The sequence below is a fragment of the Pogoniulus pusillus genome, chromosome 40 (assembly GCF_015220805.1).
Source record: "Pogoniulus pusillus isolate bPogPus1 chromosome 40, bPogPus1.pri, whole genome shotgun sequence".
In the NCBI taxonomy this organism is placed as follows: Eukaryota; Metazoa; Chordata; class Aves; order Piciformes; family Lybiidae; genus Pogoniulus; species Pogoniulus pusillus.
Genome location: NC_087303.1, coordinates 7,131,649 through 7,148,774, shown reverse-complemented (window position 1 = coordinate 7,148,774; position 17,126 = coordinate 7,131,649). Strand labels below are relative to the sequence as shown.

At 62.9% G+C, this 17,126-nt stretch overlaps 1 protein-coding gene across 3 annotated transcripts in view; it reads right to left on the bottom strand.

Annotated features, from left to right (window-relative positions):
- Window positions 1–17,126, bottom strand: part of NSF (N-ethylmaleimide sensitive factor, vesicle fusing ATPase) — an 85,746-nt gene that overhangs the window by 25,157 nt on the left and 43,463 nt on the right. For all 3 annotated transcript variants that reach the window (XM_064174568.1, XM_064174566.1, XM_064174567.1), the window contains exons 9-12: window positions 12,593–12,792; window positions 8,525–8,690; window positions 4,615–4,689; window positions 2,428–2,615 (exon numbers count right to left, since the gene is read on the bottom strand). In XM_064174568.1, the coding sequence (XP_064030638.1) occupies window positions 2,428–2,615; window positions 4,615–4,689; window positions 8,525–8,690; window positions 12,593–12,792 (629 nt within the window). The remainder of the gene's footprint in view (window positions 1–2,427; window positions 2,616–4,614; window positions 4,690–8,524; window positions 8,691–12,592; window positions 12,793–17,126) is intronic.

Sequence of the window (17,126 nt, the reverse complement as noted above, 5' to 3'; positions counted from 1 at the left end):
CGCAGCTGGGCTGGCCTCAGGCTAAGTGGAGCACTTGAACGGGAGGCATCAGCCCCTGGGCGGCGACAGGGAACAGCAGCGACACCGAGGGGGGCAGCAGCAGCAGCAGCAGCAGCAGCAGCAGCAGGCAGGCAGACAGGCAGGCTGGCAGGCAGGCAGACAGGCAGGCAGGCAGGCAGGCAGGCAGACAGGCAGACAGGCAGGCAGGCAGGCTGGCAGGCAGACAGGCAGGCAGACAGGCAGACAGACAGGCAGACAGGCAGGCAGGCTGGCAGGCAGACAGGCAGGCAGACAGGCAGGCAGACAGGCAGACAGGCAGGCAGGCAGGCAGGCAGACAGGCAGGCAGGCAGGCAGACAGGCAGGCAGACAGGCAGGCAGACAGGCAGACAGGCAGGCAGACAGGCAGGCAGGCAGACAGGCAGGCAGGCAGGCAGGCAGGCAGACAGGCAGGCAGGCAGGCAGACAGGCAGGCAGACAGGCAGGCAGGCTGGCAGACAGGCAGGCAGGCAGGCAGACAGGCAGGCAGGCAGACAGGCAGGCAGGCAGGCAGACAGGCAGGCAGACAGGCAGGCAGGCTGGCAGACAGGCAGGCAGGCAGACAGGCAGACAGGCAGACAGGCAGGCAGGCAGACAGGCAGGCAGACAGGCAGGCAGGCAGGCAGGCAGGCAGGCAGGCAGGCAGACAGGCAGGCAGGCAGGCAGGCAGGCAGACAGGCAGGCAGGCAGCCTCTGCCTGCCACCGGCCCCACTGATTCCCCTGCCTGGACCTGCACAGCTCAAACGAATCTGTCTGCTCCTAACCCCTGACCTGGAGGCTCACAGCTCACAGACGTCAGGGTTGGGAGGGACCCACAGAGCTCATCCTGCCCAACCCCTGCCAGAGCAGCACCATCCAGGCTAGCTCAGGGCACACAGAACACATCCAGACAGGCCTGGGAAGGCTCCACAGGAGACTCCACAACCTCTCTGGGCAGCCTGTGCCAGGCTCTGGGACCCTCACAGGCAAGAAGTTCTCCTTGTGCTGAGCTGGAACCTCCTGTGCTGCAGCTTCCATCCACTGCTGCTTGTCCTAGCCCAGGGAGCAGTGAGCAGAGCCTGTCCCCCCCTCCTGACCCCCAGAGTCTGTCCCCCCCTCCTGACCCCCAGAGCCTGTCCCACCCATCCTGACCCCCAGCCTCAGACAGTTACAGACATTGATCCAATCCCCTCTCAGGCTTCTCCTCTCCAGACTCTCAGCCCCAGGGCCCTCAGCCTCTCCTCACCAGGCAGTTCCAGTCCCCTCCTTATCCTCACAGCTCTCCCTTGGGCTCTCTCCAGCAGTTCCTGTCCCTCTGCACCTGGGGAGCCCCCAGCTGAAGGCAGTGCTCAAGAGCAGGTCTCCCCAGGGCAGAGCAATCACTCTTCTAACTCCTGTCTGGCATCTGCCCCTGCAGGTGATGTCTCTGGGGTAAGGGAGGGCTGGGAAAAGCCAAAGAGAGAGGAGTGAACTGGGAGCCTCCTGGGCAGCTTCTGCTGCTGGGCAGGGCTCTGAACTTCTGCTTCACTTCTAACCTGTGCAGGGCTGCAAACAGCTGTGTGCAGATTGTGTGTGTGAACCACACAGGGCTCCAGCCACAGGGCCCCAGAGCCACACTCACAGCATGGACTGGGCTGGAAAGACCTCTGGGATCACTGAGTCCAACCTACCCCCAGCAGCTTCTGATTCACTGACCCCTGGCACCAAGTGCCTCATGCAGCCTCCTCTGGAACACCTCCAGCCATGGGCACTGCACCACCTCCCTGGGCAGCCCATTCCAGTGCCAATCACTCTCTCTGACAACAACTTCCTCCTAGCATCCAGCCTCAACCTGCCCTGGCACAGCTTGAGGCTGTGTCCCCTTCTTCTGGCCCTGGCTGCCTGGCAGCAGAGCCCAACCCCAGCTGGCTACAGCCTCCCTGCAGGCAGCTGCAGGCAGCAATGAGCTCTGCCCTGAGCCTCCTCTGCTGCAGGCTGCACCCCCCCAGCTCCCTCAGCCTCTCCTCACAGGGCTGTGCTCCAGGCCCCTCCCCAGCCTTGCTGCCCTGCTCTGGGCACCTTCCAGCACCTCAACAGCTCTCTGCAATGGAGGAGCCCAGAACTGGACACAGCACTCAAGGGGTGGCCTGAGCAGTGCTGAGCACAGAGCTGAAGGATGCCCTGCTCCTGCTGCCCACACTGCTCCTGAGCCAGCCCAGGATGCCCTAACCAGTGCTGAGCACAGCAGCAGCACCTCCTTACGTGCCACAGCACAGCCCCCACCAGGAGCACACAGCAGCATGGTGAGAAGGTGGTGCCCACACCAGTGCCACCTCCTCAGGCAGGCTGAGCTGCCCCCACCCACGCGGAAGCATCCAAGAGGCAACCTGCAGCCACCAAGCATCCTCCCTGGCACTGCCCTGGCACTGACCTTGATGTGCCTGTTCATGGCAGTGGACTGGGCAGCCCGGACCAGCCCCTCCAGCTCAGCCCCACTGAAGTTCTTGGTCTCCACAGCCAGCTCAGCGATGTCCACGTCCTCAGCCAGCAGCTGGTGCTCCCTCATGCGCACCGTGTGGATGTGCAGGATCTGGAACCGACCCTTCTCGTCTGGCAGCCCTGGGGGGGGCAGGCAGCAGGCCTCAGGATGGGGGCCAGGCCCTTCCCTCTCCCCCCAGGTCTTTCTCTCTCCCCCCAGCCCCTTCCCCAAAGGCTCTTTCTCACTGTGGCCAGTTCATTCGTCCAGTATGTGGCAGCGCTTTGGGCTCTGAGCACGCAGAAGGCGTTGGGTTGGAAGGGACCTCGAAGCTCAGGCAGTGCCAACCACCCTGCCATGGGCAGGGACACCTCCCATGGGTGCTCAAGGACTCAGCCAGCCTGGTCCTGAGCACCTTCAGGGAGGTTGTGGAGCACAGAAGCACCCAACGTGATCTTTGATCACGTTGGGTGCTTCTGTGCTCCACAACCTCCCTGGGAAACCTGTGCCAGGCTCTCACCACCCTCAACCTGTGCCAGGCTCTCACCACCCTCAACCTGTGCCAGGCTCTCACACCCTCAACCTGTGCCAGGTTCTCACCACCCTCAACCACCTTGCCATGCAGGTGAGGAGGAGCCAAGGCCTGCCCTGGCCGCTGGCACCACTCAACCTGAACATGGTGCTCCTGGGGCTGCCCTCGGGGCTCTGACAGTGGGCACTGACTGGGGGGTGGGAAAGGGCACCCTGAAGGGACCCTGCAGTGCTCAGGCCTCACCACACCTCCAGGGGGGCCTTGCTCAGCTCCTGCAATGCTCTCAGCAGCAGCTCTCGGCAGCTACAGCTGCAGGCACAGCAGCTGCAGGAGCATCTCCTCTGCAGGGGCTGCAGGAGCATCTCTGCAGGAGCATCTCCTCTGCAGGAGCATCTCCTCTGCAGGGGGCTGCAGGAGCATCTCTGCAGGAGTATCTCCTCTGCAGGAGCATCTCTGCAGGAGTATCTCCTCTGCAGGAGCAGCAGGAGCCTCTCTGCAGGGGCTGCAGGAGCATCTCCTCTGCAGGAGCATCTCTGCAGGAGCATCTCCTCTGCAGGGGCTGCAGGAGCATCTCCTCTGCAGGAGCATCTCTGCAGGAGCATCTCCTCTGCAGGGGCTGCAGGAGCATCTCCTCTGCAGGAGCATCTCCTCTGCAGGAGCATCTCTGCAGGAGCATCTCCTCTGCAGGGGCTGCAGGAGCATCTCCTGTGTGCCCAGCAGCAGTCACTGGCAGGCAGTTGGTGCCAGTTGCCAGGTATGAGGGTGCCCAGGGGTGGCAGTCCCTGTGGCTCCACTTCCCCAGCCTGCTTGGTTGCATCTTTCCTTCAGCTCCTTGCAGCTGTGCTGGTTTGCCAAGGTTGTGTCTGCCACAGGAGCTGCCAGTGCCACAGTGCCACTTGCCTCCACCACTGGTGCCAGCCTGGCTCTGACCATGCCCCACCCAATGCATGCTCCTGTCTCAGGTGTCCCTTCTGGGCACTGCAGAACCATTTGGGTTGGGAAAGCTCTTGAAGGTCATCCAGGCCAACCCTAAGGCAGCAGTGCCCCAGGGCAGCACCAACCCACGGCCCTCAGCACCACTGCCCTGGGCAGCCTGGGCCAGGCCTTCACAGCCCTCTGGGGAAGAAACTGCTCCTCATGGCCAGCCTGAACCTCCCCTGGGGCAATCTGAGGCCATCTCCTCTTGTTCCTTGGGAGCAGAGCCCCAACCCCCAGCTGGCTGCAGCCTCCTCTCAGGGAGCTGCAGAGAGCAATGAGCTCTGCCCCCAGCCTCCTCCAGGCTGAGCACCCCCAGCTCCCTCAGCTGCTTCTCCCAGCCCTGTTCTCCAGACCCTTCCAGACCTTTGTTGCCCTCCTCTGGACCTACTTCACAGCCTCTCAATGCCCCTCTAGGAGTAAGGGTCCCAAAGCTGCTCCCAGGCCCTGCCTGCCAATGCCTCTCCACTCTTCTGGGCAGAAGCTGGCATCAGGCAATGCCTGCTCAGAGGGTCCATCTGAACCTTCCATGCCACAGTCTGGGGGGGGCTGCAGGAAGCTGAGCCCCTCTGGCACCCTGCTGGAGTGCTGGCAGGGCAGCAGTGACTGGTGCTGAGCTGAGGCTGGATGCTTACCAATCTCCATCTTCACCTCCAGCCTCCCAGGTCTCAGCAGAGCCTCATCAATCAGGTCAGGTCTGTTGGTCATTCCTGAATCCAAAGGGAAAGAGGAAATCAGCATCACCTGAGCTTCCCAAGCAGGCCTCCAACTGCTGAGTGCAGCCCCAGAGCTGAGATCCCTCAGAGAGGCCCAAGAGAGCAGCTCAGAGCTCTGCAGGAGCATGGCAAGAGCCAAGCCCCGTGGCAGGGTCAGGGCAGAGAGGCCTCACTGCTGCCCATGCCAGCACAGGACACCCACTGCCCTGGGCACTGCCAGCCTGGGGCACAGCTGTGAGTGACAGCTGGAGGAGGAAAGGGCTGAAGGCAGCAACACCACAGAAACCCAGCAAGGGGCTGGTGAGAAAGCAGCTCCATGGTGGGAAGGGCAAGAGCAGAGCACCTCAGCATGGGGGCTTGGAGGGACCTCTGGAGCTCATCCAGCCGAGCCCCTGCCAAAGCAGGGCACCCACAGCAGCTTGCCCAGGGGCACAATGCCCAGGGGGGGGTTGGAAGTTCTGCAAACAACCTCTCTGGGCAGCCTGCTGCAAGCCTCCAGCAGCCTCACACCAAACAACTTTCTCCTCCTGATCAGATGGAACCTCTTGGGCTCCAGTCTGTGCCCACTGACCCTTGGCATGCCCCTGGGCACCACTGAGCAGAGTCTGGCCCCAGCTTCTTGCCCTCAGCCCTTAGCTCCTGCAGAGCACTGCTCAGCTGCCCTCTGGGGCTGCTCTCTGCAGGCTCTCAACCCCAGGGCTCAGCCTTTGCTCCTCACAGAGCTGCTCCAGGCTCTGCCCCCCCCCTTCACACCTGCTGACTCCTGCCCTGCAGCCTGCCTTGGCCTGAACAGCTCCAGCACAGCAGCAGAGAGCAGAGAGCAGAGAGGTGAGGCTGGGAGGAACCCTTTGAGCTGCCCCAACCCTGCCCCTTGAGCTGCCCCAGCCCTGCCCTATGAGCTGCCCCAACCCTGCCCTTTGAGCTGCCCCAACCCTGCCCCTTGAGCTGCCCAAACCCTGCCCTTTGAGCTGCCCCAGCCCTGCCCTTTGAGCTGCCCCAACCCTGCCCTTTGAGCTGCCCCAGCCCTGCCCTATGAGCTGCCCCAACCCTGCCCTTTGAGCTGCCCTAACCCTGCCCTTTGAGCTGCCCCAACCCTGCCCTTTGAGCTGCCCCAGCCCTGCCCTTTGAGCTGCCCCAACCCTGCCCTTTGAGCTGCCCCAGCCCTGCCCCTTGAGCTGCCCCAACCCTGCCCTTTGAGCTGCCCTAACCCTGCCCTCTGAGCTGCCCCAACCCTGCCCTTTGAGCTGCTCTAACCCTGCCCTTTGAGCTGCCCAAACCCTGCCCTCTGAGCTGCCCTAACCCTGCCCCTTGAGCTGCTCTAACCCTGCCCTTTGAGCTGCCCTAACCTTGCCCTTTGAGCTGCCCCAACCCTGCCCTCTGACCTGCCCCAACCCTGCCCTTTGAGTTGCCTTAAACCTGCCCTCTGAGCTGCCCTAACCCTGCCCTTTAAGTTGCCCCAACCCTGTCCTTGAGCTGCCCCAACCCTGCCCTCTGACCTGCCCCAACCGTGCCCTTTGAGTTGCCTTAACCCTGCCCTTTGAGCTGCCCCAGCCCTATTCTCTGAGCCACCCCAGCCCTGCCCGAGCTGCCCCAACCCTGCCCTTTGAGCTGCCCTAACCCTGCCCTCTGAGCTGCCCAAACCCTGCCCTCTGAGCTGCCCTAACCCTGCCCCTTGAGCTGCTCTAACCCTGCCCTTTGAGCTGCCCCAACCCTGCCCTCTGACCTGCCCCAACCCTGCCCTTTGAGTTGCCTTAACCCTGCCCTTTGAGCTGCCCCAGCCCTATTCTCTGAGCCACCCCAGCCCTGCCCGAGCTGCCCCAACCCTGCCCTTTGAGCTGCCCTAACCCTGCCCTCTGAGCCACCCCAGCCCTGCCCCGAGCTGCCCCAGCCCTGCCCTTTGAGCTGCCCCAGCCCTGCCCTTTGAGCTGCCCCAACCCTGCCCCTTGAGCTGCCCTAACCCTGCCCTTTGAGCTGCCCTAACCCTGCCCTTTGAGCTGCCCCAGCCCTGCCCTCTGAGCTGCCCTAACCCTGCCCTTTGAGCTGCCCCAACCCTGCCCTTTGAGCTGCCCCAGCCCTACCCTTTGAGCTGCCCTAACCCTGCCCTTTGAGCTGCCCTAACCCTGCCCTTTGAGCTGCCTTAACCCTGCCCTTTGAGCTCCTCTAACCCTGCCCTTTGAACTGCCCTAACCCTGCCCTTTGAACTGCCCTAACCCTGCCCTTTGAGCTGCCCTAACCCTGCCCTTTCAGCTACCCAAACCCTGCCCTTTGAGCTGCCCAAACCCTGCCCTCTGAGCTGCCCTAACCCTGCCCCTTGAGCTGCTCTAACCCTGCCCTTTGAGCTGCCCTAACCCTGCCCTTTGAGCTGCCCTAACCTTGCCCTTTGAGCTGCCCTAACCCTGTCCTTGAGCTGCCCTAACCCTGCCCTTTGAGCTGCCCCAGCCCTGCCCTTTGAGCTGCCCCAACCCTGTCCTTGAGCTGCCCTAACCCTGCCCTTTGAGCTGCCCCAGCCCTGCCCTTTGAGCTGCCCCAGCCCTGCCCCCTGAGCTGCCCCAGCCCTGCCCTTTGAGCTGCCCTAACCCTGCCCCTTGAGCTGCCCTAACCCTGCCCTTTGAGCTGCCCTAACCCTGCCCTTTGAGCTGCCCTAACCCTGCCCTCTGAGCTGCCCAAACCCTGCCCTCTGAGCTGCCCTAACCCTGCCCCTTGAGCTGCTCTAACCCTGCCCTTTGAGCTGCCCCAACCCTGCCCTCTGACCTGCCCCAACCCTGCCCTTTGAGCTGCCTTAACCCTGCCCTTTGAGCTGCCCCAGCCCTATTCTCTGAGCCACCCCAGCCCTGCCCGAGCTGCCCCAACCCTGCCCTTTGAGCTGCCCTAACCCTGCCCTCTGAGCCACCCCAGCCCTGCCCCGAGCTGCCCTAACCCTGCCCTTTGAGCTGCCCCAGCCCTGCCCTTTAAGCTGCCCCAACCCTGCCCCTTGAGCTGCCCCAGCCCTGCCCTTTGAGCTGCCCTAACCCTGCCCTTTGAGCTGCCCTAACCCTGCCCTCTGAGCTGCCCTAACCCTGCCCTTTGAGCTGCCCCAACCCTGCCCTTTGAGCTGCCCCAACCCTGCCCTTTGAGCTGCCCCAGCCCTGCCCTTTGAGCTGCCCTAACCCTGCCCTTTGAGCTGCCCCAACCCTGCCCTTTGAGCTGCCCCAGCCCTGCCCTTTGAGCTGCCCTAACCCTGCCCTTTGAGCTGCCTTAACCCTGCCCCTTGAGCTCCTCTAACCCTGCCCTTTGAACTGCCCTAACCCTGCCCTTTGAACTGCCCTAACCCTGCCCTTTGAGCTGCCCTAACCCTGCCCTTTCAGCTACCCAAACCCTGCCCTTTGAGCTGCCCTAACCTGCCCTTTGAGCTGCCCCAGCCCTGTCCCTTCAGCTGCCCTAACTCTGCCCTTTGAGCTGCCCTAACCCTGCCCTTTGAGCTGCCTTAACCCTGCCCTTTGAGCTGCTTTAACCCTGCCCTTTGAGCTGCCTTAACCCTGCCCCTTGAGCTCCTCTAACCCTGCCCTTTGAGCTGCTTTAACCCTGCCCCTTGAGCTCCTCTAACCCTGCCCTTTGAACTGCCCTAACCCTGCCCTTTGAGCTGCCCTAACCCTGCCCTTTCAGCTACCCAAACCCTGCCCTTTGAGCTGTCCCAGCCCTGCCCTTTGAGCTGTCCCAGCCCTGCCCTTTGAGCTGCCCCAGCCCTATCCTCTGAGCTGCCTTAACCCTGCCCTTTGAGCTGCCCCAGCCCTGCCCTTTGAGCTGCCCAAACCCTGCCCCCTGAGCTGCCCTGGGGCAGGCTGCCGCATACCAATGACCAGGATGTTGTTGAGCTGCTCCACGCCGTCGATCTTGGAGAGCAGCTGGTTGACCACGGTGTCGTGCACGCCCGTGCTGCCGGCCATGCTGCCGCGCTGCTTGCAGATGGCATCGATCTCGTCGAAGATGATGATGTGCACCCCACTGTTGGCCCCCAGCTGGGGACACAGAGCCCTGTCAGCAGTGCCAGGGGCAGCAGCCACTGCCCCACCAGGCGGCTACACGACCACAGCTGGCACTGCCTCGCAAGGGACTCACCCAAGGGCATCTTGGCCAGCTCCAGCCAGAGCAGGCTGCACAGGGACACAGCAGGGCTCAGCTTGGATGGCTCCAAGATGAGGCCACAACCACAGCCCAGGGCAGCCTGTGCCAGTGTCTCCCTACCCTCCTGATGTCCAACCTAACTCTGCCCTGCTCCAGTCCCAAACCATTGCTCCTTAGAATCACAGAATCATAGAATCAACCAGGTTGGAAGAGAGCTCCAAGCTCAGCCAGTCCAACCTAGCACCCAGCCCTATCCAGTCAACCAGACCATGGCACTAAGTGCCTCAGCCAGTCCTTGTCCTGTCACCTCCTGCACAGTCCCTCCCCAGCCCCTTCAGCTGCTGGCAAGCAGCCCTAAGGCGTCCCTGGAGCCTTCATTTCTCCAGTGAACAGCCCCAACTCTGGAGCCTGTTCTCCAGCCTCTGAGCAGCCTCATGGCCTCCTCTGGACCCACTCCATCAGCTCCAGGGCTCTCCTGCCTTAGGGGTCCCATAGCTGGCCCCAGCCCTGCAGGTGAGGTCTCCCCAGAGCAGGGCAGAGCAGGGCAGGGCAGAGGGGCAGGATCCCCTCTCTCCATCTCTCCTCACACAGCTTTGGGTGCAGCCCAGGCTGGGGTTTGCCTTCTGGGCTGGCAGTGCACCCAGAGCACACTGCCAGCTCCAAGTGCTGAGGCCCACCCTGTGCTGTGCACCACCTTGCCAGGGTCACCCAGCTCTGCAGGCTGGCAAGCTGCTGTCCTGCTGGCCCTAGCCAGTGTGGGGCTTGACAGCTGCCACTGGTGGGTGAGAGAAGTCATGGCTCAAGGAAGAGCACCGAGGGTGGAGAGGACAAGCAGAAGCCCAGGGCTGGAGCTGTGTGTGTGGTGGTGACAGTCTGGGGCAGTGCTCTGCAGGGCAGGTGTGGACCAAGGCCCCTCTGAGCTGTGCTCCAGGCAGCAAGCACAGGCCCTGCCAGCCCAGCTTGGTCCTGCACCTGAGGAGCCCTGCAGCTCCCTGGTGCCTGGGGCCAGAGCTGCTCCTCCCCAGGGTCACTCAGAGGTGAGGCAGCTGCAGCTGGAACAGAACAGGACACATTTTGTGCCCCTGCTATGAAGCCTTTTCCCTCCACATTCCACCTCTAAACCACCTTCTGTGGGCAGCCCATGGGGAAGGTCACCTGCCCCAGACACCAGCAAAGAGCCTCCTCTTCTGCAGGCTGCAGCCTCACAACAGCAACCTTTGGGGACCTTTCTAACCTGGCAGTTTGCCAGCAGGCCCAGCCCCAGCTGCTGGCAGCGCCACAGTGGCAGCTGCGTGGTGTAGAGGGCAGGCAGCTGCACAGCCACAGCTTCTCCACAGCTCTGACACTGCTCAACACTGCTGGTGATGGGAAGGGTCATAGCAGAGAGAACCCCAGCAAGGGGGGCTGGAAGAGGCCTCTGGAGCTCATCCACTCCAACCCCTGCTCCAGCAGGGCACCCACAGCAGCCTGCCCAGCAGCAGAGTGCCCAGGGAGGGTTGGAAGCTCTGCAGAGAAGGAGACTCCACAGCCTCTCTGGGCAGCCTGCTCAGGCCTCCAGCAGCCTCACACCAAACAACTTTCTCCTCCTGATCAGATGGAACCTCCTGGGTGTCAGTCTGTGCCCCTGCCCTTGTGCTGCCCCTGGGCACCACTGAGCAGAGTCTGGCCCCAGCCTCTTGCCCCCAGCCCTTAGCTCCTGCTAAGGACTGCTCAGGACACAAAAGGGCTTGAAGCCACACAGTGCCCTGCCAGGTCTCTGCAGGGGCTGTCCTCTGCTGATGCCTTCTGCAGAGACCATTTTTGTGGCCCTCCTCTGTACCTGCTCCAACAGGTCCATGTCTGTCCTGTGCTGAGTGCTCCAGAGCTGGATGCAGGACTTAAGGGGGGCCTCTTGCAGAGCAGGGCAGCAAGGCTGGGGAGGGGTCTGGAGCAGAGCCCTGTGAGGAGAGGCTGAGGGAGCTGGGGGGGTGCAGCCTGCAGCAGAGGAGGCTCAGGGCAGAGCTCATTGCTGCCTGCAGCTGCCTGCAGGGAGGCTGTAGCCAGCTGGGGTTGGGCTCTGCTGCCAGGCAGCCAGGGCCAGAAGAAGGGGACACAGCCTCAAGCTGTGCCAGGGCAGGTTGAGGCTGGATGTGAGGAGGAAGTTGTTGTCAGAGAGAGTGATTGGCACTGGAATGGGCTGCCCAGGGAGGTGGTGGAGTGCCCATGGCTGGAGGTGTGTAAAAGGAATCTGGGTGAGGCACTCAGTGCCAGAGGTCAGCACATCAGAAGGTGCCAGGGGCTAGGTTGGACTCAGTGCTCCCAGAGGTCTTTTCCAGCCTGGTTCATTCTGTGGTCCTGTGCCCCCTGCGTGGGACTGTGCCTGGCCTGACCTCGGGACTCCTTCACCAGAAAACCTCTCAGGAGTTACTGATCCACAGCAGAGAAAACTGAGTGTAGGTGGCAGGAGATGAGTGCAGGCTGAGGCAGTGCTGCCTGGGTCGGTGCAGGGCTCAGCAGGCCTGGAGGTGCTGCAGAGCCCCTGGGGCCGTGGTGCAGCAGCCACAGCACTGCCGAGCTGCTGGCTGGGGCTGGGTGAGCTCAGAGAGCACCTCTGGCCCAGCGCCCCCAGTGCCTCACTGCCAACACAGGCAGCATGGCTCTGACACAGCCATCCCCGGGCAGCCCCTCCTGCAGCCCAGCCCTGCCTGGCCCTGCCTGGCCCTGCCCAGCCCATCCCAGCCCTGCCCGGCCCAGCTCTGCCCTGCCCATCCCAGCCCTGCCCGGCCCAGCCCTGCCCTGCCCGGCCCAGTCCTGCCCGGCCCAGCCCTGCCCTGCCAATCCCATCCCAGCCCTGCCCATCCCTGCCCTGCCCATGCCTGCCCTGCCCAGCCCAGCCCAGCCCAGCCCTGCCCTGCCCTGCCCTGCCCATGCCTGCCCTGCTCATCCCAGCCCAGCTCAGCCCTGCCCAGCCCATCCCAGCCCATCCCTGCCCATCCCAGCCCTGCCCAGCCCAGCCCTGCCCAGCCCAGCCCATCCCTGCCCTGCCCTGCCCATCCCATCCCATGCCTGCCCTGCCCATCTCAGCCCATCCCAGCCCTGCCCTGCCCAGCCCTGCCCTGCCCTGCCCATCCCATCCCATCCCATCCCATCCCATCCCATCCCATCCCTGCCCATGCCTGCCCTGCCCATCCCAGCCCATCCCATCCCTGCCCATGCCTGCCCTGCCCAGCCCATCCCTGCCCTGCCCATCCCATCCCATCCCATCCCATCCCATCCCAGCCCTGCCCTGCCCTGCCCATGCCATCCCAGCCCTGCCCAGCCCATCTCATCCCATCCCAGCCCTGCCCAGCCCATCCCATCCCATCCCATCCCTGCCCTGCCCATCCCAGCCCATCCCATCCCAGCCCTGCCCTGCCCATCCCATTCCATCCCATCCCATTCCATCCCATCCCATCCCAGCCCTGCCCTTCCCATCCCAGCCCATCCCTGCCCTGCCCAGCCCATCCCATCCCTGCCCATTCCATCCCATCCCATCCCTGCCCAGCCCATCCCATCCCATCCCATCCCATCCCACCCCATCCCATCCCATCCCATCCCATCCCATCCCTGCCCATCCCATCCCATCCCATCCCATCCCAGCCCATCCCATCCCAGCCCATCCCATCCCAGCCCATCCCTGCCCATCCCATCCCAGCCCAGCCCAGCCCATCCCATCCCATCCCTGCCCATCCCAGCCCAGCCCAGCCCAGCCCAGCCCAGCCCATCCCTGCCCAGCCCATCCCTGCCCAGCCCAGCCCATCCCAGCCCCGCCCCTTACCCGCCTCTGCTCCTCCTCGGCGTCGGCGAACAGCTTGCGGATGTTGGCCTCGGACTCCCCCACGTACTTGTTGAGGATCTCGGGGCCGTTGACCACCTTGGGCTCCCTGGCGTTCAGCATCCTGCCGATCTGCCTGGCCATCAGCGTCTTGCCGCAGCCCGGGGGCCCGTACAGCAGGATGCCCTTCACGTGCTTGCAGCCTGCGGGCACAGCCAGCAGCTGGCACGGGCAGGCCTCCAGGAGAGCCTGCAGCGGCCCTCCAGGATCTGGAGAGGGCTACGGGAGGGCTGGGGAGGGACTACTGACAAGGTCTGGTGACACTGGCACAGGTTAAGGGTGGTCAGACACTGGGAGGTTGAGGGTAGCCAGACACTGGCACAGGTTGAGGGTAGCCAGACACTGGCACAGGTTGAGGGCAGCGAGACACTGGTACAGATTGAGGGTGGTGAGACAATGGCACAGGTTGAGGGTAGCCAGACACTGGCACAGGTTAAGGGTGGTCAGACACTGGGAGGTTGAGGGTGGTCAGACACTGGCACAGGTTGAGGGCAGTGAGACACTGGCACAGGTTGAGGGTAGCCAGACACTGGCAAGTTGAGGGTGGTCAGACAATGGCACAGGTTGAGGGAGGTCAGACACTGGCACAGGTTAAGGGTGGTGAGACACAGGCACAGATTGAGGGCAGCCAGACACTGGTACAGGTTGAGGGTGGTCAGACACTGGCACAGGTTGAGAGTGGTGAGACAATGGCACAGGTTGAGTATAGTCAAACACTGGCACAGGTTGAGGGTAGCCAGACACTGGTACAGATTGAGGGTGGTGAGACAATGGCACAGGTTGAGGGTAGCCAGACACTGGCACTGGTTGAGGGTGGTGAAACACTGGCACAGGTTGAGGGTAGCCAGACACTGGCACAGGTTGAGGGTGGTGAGACACTGGCACAGGTTGAGGGTGGTGAGACAATGGCACAGGTTGAGTGTAGTCAAACACTGGCACAGGCTGCCCAAGATGGTGGCTGTGGCCCCATCCCTGCAGACATTCGAGGTCAGCCTCGTTGTGCCCTTGGGCAGCCTGCTCCAGCTGGAGGTGTCCCTGCTGCCCGCAGGGGGTCAGACAAGAGGAGCTCTGAGGGTCCCTTCCAAGCCACTGCAACCTAGGAAAGCTCAGAGCCCTGAGGCACAGGCCCTGGGGGTCTGGGCTGGGGAAAGGCTCAGCCTGAGCCTGCAGTGGGAGTGCAGCCCAGAAAGCAACCCTGCTGTGGGCAGGGACACCTCCTGCCAGCCCTGGGGGCTGAACAGCCTGGTCCTGAGCACCTCCAGGGAGGTTGTGGAGCACAGAAGCACCCAACGTGATCTTTGATCACGTTGGGTGCTTCTGTGCTCCACAGCCTCCCTGGAAAATCTGGGCCAGGCTCTCACCACCCTCAACCTGTGCCAAGGTCTCACCACCCTCAACCTGTGCCAAGGTCTCACCACCTTCAACCTGTGTGTCCAATCCAATCCACACAGAACAGAGTCACAGGAGTGGGAAGCCAGAGAGGAACCCTCCATGCCCACCCAGAGTTAGTGCCAGGGGAGGTGAAGGAGCTCAGGCATGTGCTGAAATGGGGAAAGGTTTCAGGTGGCCCAGGATGGGCAGTGGCAGGGCACAGCCTGGTGCTGAGTGGTGCCTGGCACATGCAGTGGCTTTTCATGGTGAAGTCACAGCAACAGTGGACAAGGGAAGGGCAGCTGAGAGCATCTACCTGGACCTGAGCAAGGCTTTTGGCTCTGTCCCACAGGACATCCTGGGCACCAAACTGGCAACACACAGCCTGGATGGGTGGGGCACCGCTGGGTGAGGAATGGGCTGGATGGTGGCAGGCAGAGAGTGGTGAGCAAGGGCACAGTGTCCCCCTGCAGACCAAGTGGCTCCCTCAGGGGTCAGTGCTGTTGAACAGCTTTGTCAGCTCCATGGACAGAGCAATCAGTGCAGCCTCAGCAAGTCTGCAGATGGCACCAAGCTGTGTGGCACAGGTGACTTGCTAGAGGGCAGGGATCCACCCAGAGGGAGCTGGGCAGGGTGCAGAGGTGTGCCCAAGCCAACCTCATGGCATTGAATGAGGCCAAGTGGAAGGTCCTGCACCTGGCTGGGTGCAATCCCAAGCACAGCTCCAGGCTGGGTGGGGAATGGCTGAGAGCAGCCCTGAGGAGCAGGACCTGGGGGTCTGGGGTGAGGAAAAGCTCAACAGGAGCCTGCAGTGAGAGTGCAGCCCAGACACAACCCTGTGCTGGGCTGCAGCCAGAGCAGTGTGGGCACAGGGCAAGGGAGGGGATTCTGCCCCTTGGCTCTGCTCTCCTCACACCTCACCTGTAGCCCTGGGGGCAGCTCTGCAGCCCCCAGCACAAGCAGGACATGGAAGTGTTGGAGCCAGTGCAGAGGAGGCCACCAAGATGCTGAGAGGGCTGCAGCAGCTCTGCTCTGAGCACAGACTGAGAGAGTTGGGGCTGTGCAGGGTCAGGCTGAGGGTGGTGAGACACTGGCACAGGTTGAGGGTGGTGAGACCCTGGCACAGGTTTCCCAGGGTGGTTGTGGAGCACAGAAGCACCCAACGTGATCAAAGATCACGTTGGGTGCTTCTGTGCTCCACAACCACCCTGGAGGTGTTCAGGACCAGGCTGGATGAGCCCCTGAGCACTGGAGCTGTGTGTGCTGCCCCCCATCTGAGCACCAAGGCCATGACTGCCCACCTGCTGCAAGCTCTGCCTGCCCCTGAATGGGCAACATTGAGAGCTGGGCCTCAAGCCAGGTGGCAGAACATTCCTGAGAGCACAGCAATGAGTTCCCCTCCGAGGCAAAGGGCCACAAGGGTCTGTCGGGGGGGGGGGATCTCACCTGGCTGAGCTGAAAGTGTCAGGCCCCTGTGAAATGGGCAGGTGATGACAGCCCCCAAATGTTAGAGCTCCCAGCCCAGCAGCATCCCCAGCTCCACACTGGAATGTTGATTAAGGTTATCTCCCCTTGGCTGATCTGCCCAGCACAGCCCAAATGTCACAGCAGGCAGGAGCAGCTCAGGAGCAGCACTGATGAGTGCTCAGCTCCCAGGGATGGAGCCCCAAGCAAAGGTCAGGCCTGCAAAGTGGCACTTCATTAGGCACTGCAATGACAAACGAGGCTGGGCTGGCAGTGACAGCAACTCCAAGAGGGAAGCACAGCAGAGCCTGGGTTGGAAAAGGTCTCCAAGCTCCTCCAGCCAGCCCCACCATGGCCACCAAGCCACAGCCCCAAGCGCCACGGCCGCAGGCAGGACACGGTGCTGAGACCCCCAGAATGCTGCATGGAGAGGAGGAGGTGTTTCTAGAGCAGGGAGCTGGGATCTCAGTGTCCCACCCAGCCAAAGCTGGCTCAGAGGCAGCCTGGAAGGATGCTGGAGAGGGAGAGCAGCCTGGAGCCTGTTCTGATCCCTTCACCTCCTGCCTGCACAGCAGAGAGGACAGCCCAGAGCCAGAGCCTTGGCACTCAGCTGTGGAACCAACTCTGCCACACTGTGCCACTGCCTGAGAGCCACAGCAGGGCTCCTCCAGGCCAACCTGCAGCCCAGCACCACCATGGGCACCAAACATGCCCCCAGGTGCCATGCCCACAGGTGGCTTGGACACCTCCAGGGAATTTCTTGGCTCCTTGAACGACTTCAGTGGCTGAAGGAACATCTTTGGGTCAAGGTAGAGCCAGCATGGAGCCAGGAGACCTGCTCCAGCCTGGGCTTGGACTCTGACCTCTGGAGGGGCCTTCCAACCCAGCCCCCTCGCACTCTGTGGGCACTGCACCACCTCCCTGGGCAGCCTCTGCCAGGCCCTCACCACTCTGGCACCAAAGACATTTTCCTCCTCTCCAACCTCCCCCTCCCCTGGCACAGCCTCAGGACATTTCCTCTCCTATCCCCTGACCCCAGGCAGCAGAGCCCAACCCCCCCTGGCTGCAGCCTCCTCTCAGGGAGCTGCAGAGAGCAATGAGGTCTCCCTCAGCCTTCCAACCCTTCTGTGGCTCCTTGGAAGGCAGCTGAAGCACACAGGCTCCAGGTGAGTTCTGAGGGCTCTGCAGAGCCTCCCTGCAGCCACAGACAGGAGCACTTCTTGCACTTGGCCTGGGAGCTGCAGGCTGGGAGCGTGGGGGCAGGAGGTGAGCAGCAGAGCAGCAGGGAGCAGGCAGACTCCTGCTGCTCCTCTGCCAGTAAATCACAGCCAGAGGTGAGCAGCTGTCAGGCTGACATTTCACATCTGAAATATGGTTCAGAGCAAGTCCCAACGAAGGCAGAGAAATGACTGTCAAAGTGTTGCTCTCCCCCATCTCAGAGGAGCTGCTCAGCCCCGGGGTTACTCAGAGGGCTGGGAGCTCTCTCCGGAGGCAGAGAAGGGCTCTTTGTGCAGCCCTGCCCGTGGGCAGGCAGCAGCAGGGCGAGCTGTGCTCCTGCAGACACCGCGGCACGCCTTGAATTCATGGCCCAGGGCGATCCGAATACCTGTGGCCCTTCACACAACCTTTCTCTTCCTGGATG